At 34.2% G+C, this 10,669-nt stretch overlaps 1 protein-coding gene across 1 annotated transcript; it reads right to left on the minus strand.

Moving 5' to 3' along the window:
• Positions 1 to 2,452: 2,452 nt before the first annotated feature.
• Positions 2,453 to 3,688, minus strand: LOC131858850 (probable F-box protein At4g22030). The gene has a single exon (XM_059212316.1). The coding sequence runs from the start codon at positions 3,686 to 3,688 to the stop codon at positions 2,453 to 2,455; it is 1,236 nt and encodes a 411-aa protein (XP_059068299.1).
• Positions 3,689 to 10,669: the final 6,981 nt, after the last annotated feature.

Consider the following 10,669-nt stretch of genomic DNA (forward strand, 5'->3'; position numbering starts at 1 on the left):
ATTTTATAGAAAAAAAAATGCATAAGACCAATGTATTGCATGTGTAAATTGTACACATCACAACTTAACATTTCTGCCCTGAAATATATAAATTATTAGGCACTTTTATTAAAATTCACAAAATAATATAAATTAAAAAAAACAAAAGAATAAAATACATTTCCACGAGATTCAAGAATGATCATGAAAGGAACTAATATTTATTTATTGATTGACTCGCAAAAGAATAATTACTACTAATAGAAGAATGAATGCACTATTTAACACAATTTCATCTTTATACAATATATTGTATACTTACTTTTATAGAGGTGATTTTATATTTTACACCTTCAAAAGTTGACCCGGGTCCTAAAGATCCAACGACCCTCGAATAATATGCCAACTTAGGTACTACATTTTCAAAATGGCACTTTGATTTTTAAACAAATTTAATAAAATAAGTGGACATAATTTTACAATATTTACTACATCACCATATAATAATTAATAATGACTATCCACCATCAATAAAAAGCTTGAGGGAAGTAAAAGATATTCATCCAAATCTTCAACTGCCACCTAGTGTTATTCGTCATTAGAGAAATCAATAGACTGAGTATTAGTTAGGAAAATGGAGATGCATTAGTACATCTAGGTGTTTGACTCCATATCACTCTGTTTTCCAATCACTCTATTCAAAAGATTGATCGTGTCATTAGTTTCTATCTAGAAATTGTCCATGGTCAACTTCTTGGGCACCTCTGGCAATGCTCTTCTAGGTTGGGAGAGCCATCATTTGATGTGGCCTATGGTGTTCTCATCATAAGGAGTGGTAGTTCATTCATCTATGATTTCCACTAATGACCTATGATATGGTATTGGAATGCAAATGAAATCATGTCAATTTTCACATCCAATAGGGCAATTCCATATTGAATACAATATTCATTTGGTTCCTACGTTATAGGCTTGAGCACAAGCCATGATTGGTTTAGAAGGCTACAATAAAGATGGAAAGCCTCGTACTTGGATAAATCTTGTGTTGACCAATAGCCTAGCATTGTGATTGGAATTGGATCCATACGTTTTGTCTTTGAACACTTGGAGGTCCACATGTCCCACGTCTATATTTGATTTAGCATATGCAATGTAGATCCAACATTATTGGGCTTCGTCACCACTTAAAATTTATACTTCATGGCTCCCAAGATTGAACTTTTGTAGTCAGTGGTACCCTACAAAAATAGAAAAATTTAGGATACGCAAATATAAGATGCCTATTAAAACACCTCAATAAGGATAAAATGTATACGGGCACCCAGGCCCTAACAACAAATCTTAATTATAAAAGTTATAAAATCACACTCGAAATCAAAGGCAATCCAAATAAAACAGTTTCTATCTAAAGGACTACCCAAAATCAACATAGAAAATGCTCAAGGAATGAAGAACGTCAGTGGAAAATGTCTGGATGTCCTCACAAACTAGTAAATCTTGCACATCATATCCATGCAATGGTTCAACCTTAAAACATGACAAGAATAAGCCAAGGGATATCTTAATCGTGTGAAGAATGTTTCCTTGGAGAACTGAGAGTGAAAATCAAACGCAAAACTACAAAATCAAGTAAAAAATCTAACGTAGATGCCCCCAATGAACCTGCATGAGTGTATTAATTGGTGATTTTAGTTTTTTTATAGGGATAAAATAGATGGAAGTACATAGTGACTTTGCAACGTTGCGTTCCAACATTTTTCTAAAAGGGGTGCAGAAGTGTCTCACATGGATATCCTATGAACATATTGTAACCATTGATGTTGGCAAATAATACATAAGACTCGTGTGCTTTCGAGGCTTGGGTTTTTCCAAAATTCTTTTCTCCGGGCATATCTATGTAACTTGTCTTCTTGTGGTTTCTTTCATTCTTCTTCCTCTATCTCATTCTTATTCTCATGTAAGTGTGGTTTGCATTCCAAAACAGTCGTTGAACGATTAATAAGAGAAGAAAAGTCATGTCTTGTTTCAAGTGTATGAGCATAGTTTGTGTGCACTTGTGCACATCAGAGCTAGCACCTAGAAAATCTTATAGTCGTGGCATTTTCCTGACAAATCATTGGTTATAAAGCTGATTCAGATGGACATATGCTTCACCAAAATAGATAGTTTTAGATGCAACAGTCATAGATCCTAATACGAGATCAAAAACAAATCTTTCTTCATCCTCATGAGTAGTGTGTAAGTTCCACGTGCTTTCCTGGTGAGTTAATATAAAAAATAGTGTTAAAAGAAAATGAAAAACTGCATGGGATAACGCATCAGAAATCAAGCAGCATGTAGAACAAGAAAGAGAAACGCGAGGCTGTAGTGAGCATAAGAGATTGTATGGATTAATCACATGTAACATGTATGTATAGCAGTGTACAAAGCCGGAGCCTGAAAAAGTGGGCCGTGCATGTGTATTAACAATTAGTCAGAAAAGCTTGCCGGCAAATTTGGAGGCAGAATCTGCAAGAGGAGAATGAGGATCGCGGCCCAGCTGCGAGGCCAATCTCCAACGGAATAGCTCTCCGTTTTCTCTGGCCTCTGGATCTGCCTCGCTCAAAGTGTCTGCGATGGATGAGTCCAACAAATGGTAGAATCCTGCGCAGTTTCTGTACATCTCAAACACCATTCCGACCTGACCTGCATGGCTCAGTGTGTTGCCCACAACACCCAACACGCCCGCCACCATTGACATAGATAACATGGCGCCATTCAAATTCAATGCCCCTGCAATCCCAGTGAGCAATGGGCCGGTTATTGCAAGAATACTGTTTACTCCCAATACTTTGCGGCTGAGCCCAACAAACTCTGCAATATCACCGCTTTTAAGCGTCTCTGAAACACCCCTCAACTCGGTTTCCAGCTCTGCACTCCATCCATTGATGGTTTTGTTGTTGTTAGTTTGGGGTTGGTTCTGGGTTTGATGATTTTGTTGTTGAGACCACCAAACTGCTGGTTGTACAATCTTGGGAAATTTGTCGAGCATACCGGGGAAGAGAGGCAGAGGATAAGCCTCATCCAACGCGAGTACAGCTTTGTAGGCCTTGGTGAGGAAGGAGTCTGCACACTTGTCCTGACGAAGGTAGGGAGGCAGAGCAAGGTTTGTGTGGATGTCAGTGTTGAGCTGGCGGAAGAGCCGTGCCGCCATTCTCTGCTCCTCCGCTAACTGCGAAGGCTGCATTTTGTTCATACCGCACATCAAAGCTGTGGAGAAGCCATGCAAAAGTGTGGCGACAACGTTATTAGTATCATTGCTGGGTAAAGGCTGGAGAATGAGAGCGGCCAGTGTGATGTTGGTGAGGGAGGGGAGGAGGAGTTTGTTCCATCCGTCTCTTTGCTGTGCGAGGGCAGCGTGCATTTCTTCCCGGTCTACCGCTGCTGCCGCCACCAAACGCAGCTTTGCCACAACCATCTCTTCATCATCTTCATCTTTATCTTGGTCTATGTGAAACTGGGTTAACGGGCGTATGAACAAGTCAACTTGCTTCTGTTGCAGGTATCTTGTGCTTGGACCATCCAACGAAGCCACAACCTGACAACGATCAAGATTTATACGCCATGATTTATTTGCACAATTCGTTAATCCTACATGACCATGTTTCTGTGTCACTGTCTGCAAAACTGTATTACTCTTAAGAACTCTTGTAAGCTTGAGAGCCTCCATAGTTATAATTGCGTCTTGTGTTTATATGAATTTGATGAAAATAAGCAATCCTCAGGTGTATATGAAGGGAGAGCAGAGGCCAATTCCGATTTCTGCTAGTCTGTTGTTTGTGAATATCTGAAATGTGGGGCGGGCATTTATAAGGGATTAGATCTAGTCTCCACTCAGACCTACTCTATTCTTTACTCTGCTGTTGACGATAGAGACGTTGGAATTGACCCAGTCCCAATGCCATCTGAACAAGTCAATTTGACTCGGGCTGGCCGGATTTTACTTTCTCTCGTGTTCGCCGGGTATATAATTTTACATCTCTATTTCTATCCACAACTTATACTCTGCCGTTTTTTAAATTGCCCTGCTTATTCTGTACATATTTACACAAAGGAGGTTTGAGATCTTTAATTATCTAATTTATATTATTTTTCAAGTGAAACATACTAACTTTCTCTCATTTCAATTTTGAGACTGGTTATGTATATAAGAATGATATATCTATTTCTCGCTAATATTTTTAATATATATTCAATTAATATTGTCGTATGCCTAACTATATATTCCTTAATTGAAAGCAAACAACCAAAAAATTTAACTTCAAGAGACAATGTCTATGCTTTCTATATTATAACTTAGAAAGAATACAATTATCACTATGGAAATGATGATAGAGTATATGGAAGTGTGAACATGGTTATTTCCTTTGTAAGCACATTTGGTTATTCAATTTTATCATTCAATTTTAATTCACCTCTAATTTTAGTAAGTTTAGGATTTCATAGAGTATGTGTTTATAATAATTTTGTGGTCTCCATTCTATTTCATATTCTTATGTATGGTTTTGCTTTGCCTCTAAATTCAAACTTCACTCCTCGTACATTTTCACTTATGCCTTGGATATTGGTTTTCGGCCCCCATATCATCTATGACGGTAGAGATCAAATGTATTATCGTGGAAGATGAAAATATAGAGTATGAAATTTGACAAATAGTACTCTTAAGGACTATCAAAAATGAACTTCCTTCAAGAGTGGAACTTTGTAATAGTGTAATCATGAACACCAATAACATTGACAATATACAATAGATTATAAATGTTCTGGTTATATAGTATGGCACACGAGGATGATGAATCTTGGACTACTTACAAGTGGGAGAAAAATCAATTACTGAAGTGTGCATTTAACCTTGGACACCCGAATGGTGCATGCAACTTTAAATATAACAGAAATATATTATTCTACATCCACCTGTGTTTCGCTTCTCTCAATCTCTTGCATGCACTATAGGTTTTCGTTAGCTTCCACGTTATGTTTAGTTACAAACTCACTCATGTACTTTTACAGGAAACTACAAATTACTTTTATATGTGATTTTATATCTTCAAAACATTTGAAGCATGTTTATTTTTGTATAGAAGTACTATTTTTTATGAATTAAAATAAACTACTTTTGGAAGGAAACAAAATCCAAAATAACATGATTAGAATTGGTTTGAGTTTTCCATGGTCCATGAAGTAGAGGCTTATAAGCTTCTAGATTAAATTGTGTATGTTTTTCATTTGATGTTCCGGATCAAAAGTAGAATAAACAATAATTTCAACTGAATAATATAATGTAAATCTTGCACAATACTGCCTTCCTCTAACTCGGTCCTACCTGGTGCTCCTATTTCAAACAATGCTTTCCTACTTGATTGTTCCATTCTTTCCCCCGATTATCACCTAGTAGTATACTTAACACTTTTTCATGGGGATTTTCCTATTCTTGTTCCACATCTGAATGCTTTTGGTATTTTTTGATTTGTTTGTTGTTTTTAGATTGATTGTTCTTGCTTGCCCATCGTAATCATCAAGTCGAGCGTTTGTAACCCATAATGGTTTCACAAATGTTGATTTTCATAAATCTAATCTATTTATTGGGGTTTTGTACCCTCAAATTCTGGTGGAGTTATTAGCACCTAAAGACGACCCTCAAATATTTTCGTAGGGGATCGAAGGATTTTGTGATCTACTTTGTGGGGTCAGGTTTGTTTTGCATAGAGAACCTACTTCTCATAGTTCTTATGCAGATGCAGTAAATTGGAACCTTTATGGCCTTGGTGCATCAACTAATATCTTGATCGCCTTATATCTTTTATTTAGGTATAATTGGATTGTTTTCTGCATCTCCCCTCCTATGTCTATTCTCGTGAGAAAATTCACCTCTAATTAAATATTGTTTTATTTTCTATTCTAATATTTTTTATTTTTCAAGTAAAACGTATATAAAGTCAGTATGTATTTGAACATGATACTCTAGTTCTTGCCAAGACTTTTAATAATTATTCAACTAGTCTTTTCCTATGGATAAATTTATACTTATATTTATGAAAACCAACAAAAACTATTGGATAAAAAGAAATCAAGAGACAATGTCTATTTTCTCTATGCTATAGCTTACAAAGATTATGATTATCACTGTGAAAATGGAAAAATATAGAAAAGGGGAACTCTAATATTTTCTTTTTTTTCTATAAGTATGTAGAGAATGATGATGAATGGAAATGTGGAGTGATAGTTTTATATAAGGGTTCTAGTCTCAACTTGAACCTATTCTATTATCTACTTTGTGTTTGAAAATAAAGATGTTGGAATTGAATGACCCAGATTGCGACAGTTACCTTATCTTAATCCATCAATTTGACCTATCACTTAGAAACTTTCCTTCTTACTCAAGTCACTAATTTATTATTCATTTAGACTCTTAAGTTAACAACATGATTTATTTTTCGTCATAGATAATGATCAACTAAATGAAGCATTAATGAATTCAACTATTACCATCAGTCAAGGACTAGAGAAATAGTAAAATAATTCACCGTGATTTAAATTACAACTCATGAATCAATTTATATTTTTATTCTAGCACAAAAAAAATACATTGCAGCACAATTGCCAAAAATAATAAAATATTATTATCCTTTAAGATATCAATGCACAATAAATTGCATGGGCTTATAAAGTATTATTTTCTTGTCCAAACTTCCCAAACTAATTAGCTCCATGCAAAAAAGTACCCAACAAGTACCTTACAAAGTAAACAAGTGCTAATAGAAAACAATTATTAATACTACTAAAATTTATTTATTTCTAAAATAGTACCTATTTATGTAGTATTTATACTAACATATATATTATATGATGGAATATAAAATCAAATTTATTTTTCGTTTCTTACATCATCTGAAAATATAAAACATTGCACTATGTTGGATAATATTAGTCACAAATAAAAAGCTAAAAAAAAAACTCTCCCAGAGCTTGTAACTAACACATGACACACCAAGAGAAACATATAAATCTATGTTCTAACCATCGAATAATTTCCACTAATTGATGCAAGTTCAACTATTCACAACGACGTCGTTCATCTTGTAAATTGAGAAGTACTAAATTGTATAGAAGAACACTACAACAAACGTGAATCAAAATATAATCACTATGTATAATACCATACTCTCTATATGAATCAAGACAGACTAAACTATCCATAGTTAAAAATTCTCCAAAACACATGGATTGAGATATAATCAACTAAATTCATAAGAAGAAAATGTAAAACTATCAAGCCTTAGTTATCTACTTAAGGACACATATAAAGAACTAGTGTCTCTCATGTAGCATACAATCTCTAATGTATGTAAAATAACTCAATATGTAAAACTATCTAACCTCCTATACCATTCATCCTCTCCTGTAGCATCGAAAAATTTGATTCTTGGGGTGCTAAATGATTCTCACACTCACCCTTCAAGATTTTTCTTGGAGACATCTTTTCAGCTGCTTCCCACTCCAGTCAAGATGGTTTGTCCAAATAGTGATACTAGATTTGGAAAATGGGATTATGATGCGGGTTCTCCTAAAATTGTCTTTTCCTACTTCTTGTCTCCTTCCTCTAACAAATGTCTAATGAAGATCGCAAATTTCTTCATCCTGATTGATATAATTGATCTTCGGAGACTTTCCTCTCTAATCATGATCAACTCTAACCATTCTCAATTATTTCTAAAATGCAAATATTCCTAGTGAAAGGCCTTATATCAAGTTCAATCCGAAATCATGTTGACTCACCATCTCGATATTAGGATCTTCATGTTGCTAACTGGTGGAAGGCTGATATCCAGGGTCCAATCATGCTTAAATTAAATCATAAGATTAAATTCATTAAAAATAAGCTAAGGGATTTGAATATGAATTCGTTTGATAATATGTTTACGCGAAATAGAGAACCTAAGGAAATAATGTATTTCATTCAAGTTGAAATTGACACAGTGGGACAAACGGAGGACCTCTCTGCTAAATCAAATATTGTGTTCATTTAAGAGCTTCATAATTTGATTGAAATTGAAAAAATCTTTATTCAAAGTAAAGTTCTAGGAGCTAGTGATTAAATGGGGAAGATCGTGATACCAAATTTTTTCATCAATAAACACTTAACCATAGGAAGGGGAATGAGATTTTAGAACTTTTGGATGAGCATAATAGGTGGCTAACCTTTGAAGAAGAATTGCACCTAGAAGCTGTTAGATTATTCAAAGACCTCTTAAATCCTCAAATGAAGTGGAGTTGCTAACTAGAGGCTTTAATAAAATAGCTCTTACAGGTAACTCCTTTCTCCCTTTCCAATTTGGATTTAAAATCTACTGAAAGGCCAATTTTTGAGGAGGAAATGAATATATTATTGTCTTCTATTTAAATCCCTTCAAGGTTCTTGGGCCTAATGGTGTTCCTCTCACTTGTTTTCAAATACATTGGAATAGTGTGAGTTCATGTATCATCCAAAAAGTTAATTATTTCTTTCATTTTGTTGAATTTCTAAAGGATCGTAACCACACCTTCCTAGTCCTATTTCCCAAAAAAAGAGGGGGCCAATAGAATGTCTGAATTTTTACCTATTAGTATCTATAATTTTGTCTATAAATTTATTTCCAAATGACTTTTCAAACATATCAAACATTTTATTGAAAACATGATCCATATCAATCAGAAAAGCTTCATTTCTGGAAGACAAATGATAGATTATATCCTAGTGGTTAATGAAATACTCCACTCAATGGAAAAAATTAATAAATAAAGTATGATTCTAAATCATCATATTTTAAAATATTGCATAAACAGTCAAGGAAATTTCTCTACATTTGTTCTTCATAGAAGTGGATTTAGAGGTAAAATTCCTAAAATTTTAGAATTTTCTATTTTATCTCCATCCTATTTAGGTCTATCTATTTTAAATATTTTAGGGGAATAAGACAAGGGATCCGAGCTCTATCCTTAAAATTTAATCATTCTTCTTTAAGTTGTGGCATGGAATATAGAAAATAGCATTTTCAAGGGCCATCTAAGAGGCTCCAACCCTTCCTCATCTCTTCAGTTGATCTCACATCAAGAATTTGTAGATTACACCTTACTTCTAGAAAAAGCCTCCACTATGTAAGCCAAAGAAAGGAGAGGAATCCTATCTAACTATGGCAAAATATATTTTCAATGTGTTAATTTCAATAAAAGTATTATCTTCTTCATGAATGTGGTCCCAAGATTGGAAAAAAATATTGTGAATATTCTCAATAACCAACTCGATCTTCTTTCCTCGTCATAGTTTGGAATGCCTCTCACTAATGGTACAATTGAGTATTTACTTTGGTATAATCTTTTGGAAAGTGTTTGAATGAAATTGGCTATGTGTAAAGGGGCTCTTCTTAGTAGTACTAAAAAACTTCAACTACTGAATGCCTTACTTCAAAGTAGCTTTGTGTACATACTCTCTCTATTATTTATTCCCAAGGCTATGAGTTCTAACCTAGAACAAATATAAGGAATATTTCCTTTGGTCACTAACTGAGAAAAATAATAGGCTTTCTCTAGTAGTCTGGGATTCATCTTTCTAATGTAAATAGAATGGAGGCTTGGATATAAGAAAGTCTAAGAAAATGAATCATTCTCTCCTCTCAATATCAATTAGAAACTCATCAACTAGGATTAAAATTGGTCTAAAACCATGATATCTAAATATATCAATTCTTTTAAGGGAATCTTTTTCCTCCATTTCGAGCAACTACCTAAAGTATCAAATGTCTGGAATAATCTTATTAAAAATAGGGATCTTCTTGCCTGGTATCTCTAGTGGGATTTTTTGGAATGATGTAAGAATTAAACTATGGGAATATCCTTGGATTTTTCCAACCCCTTGGAATTTAAGCCAAATTTTTCTTCTATTCAATTGGATCTAAAAAGAAGACTAGAAAATTTAGTCAAAAATAATTGGGATTCCTCAATCATTCACCCAACCTATATAATTGTCCCTAACTGCTTTGACCCTCAAATTCGTGTTTTGGCTTAGGAACTCATCAAAATTCTTTCCAATCAGAGATACTATAGAACTCATTGTAAAGATATTCTCATTTAGTTGGAATGTCATGATGGTAATTATTTTGTAAACATGCAATTTATCTTTCTTGAGGCAAAACAACCCTAAAATTTCAATTAGTTGAATCTATGGAAGCAAAAATTCATCCCCAAAGCTATCTTTTTATTGGTGGACTGCTTGTCATATAAAGGTTGTCAAGATTAACAACGTACAAACAAAGAGAATTTAGAATATAAATAGGTGTTTTCTTTGTAAACAATTTGGTGAGAACGTTGATGCCTCCTAATAATATCAAAGTCATCACAAACAACTAGTCTAATCCCTTTTCTCGTCCTCTTATTGTAGGGACCTTTTCTGGCTCGCGTTCCTCTATCTTGACAAGGTAGTTGAGGAAGAATAAAATAACAGTCCTTAGGAACCAAAAGAGACCATGGAAGTTCCTTGTTGATGTTGGCATTATTATCATTGATGTCAACTAGTGTTGGTGGTAGATGAAAAGTAGACATTATGAGCTGAATTTGTGCAAAAGTATGGATTACAAATGATGTGCATTCTCCAAATGTGTCTCTTAGTGTGTTTGAT

This window comes from Cryptomeria japonica, chromosome 10 (assembly GCF_030272615.1).
Source record: "Cryptomeria japonica chromosome 10, Sugi_1.0, whole genome shotgun sequence".
Taxonomy (NCBI): Eukaryota; Viridiplantae; Streptophyta; class Pinopsida; order Cupressales; family Cupressaceae; genus Cryptomeria; species Cryptomeria japonica.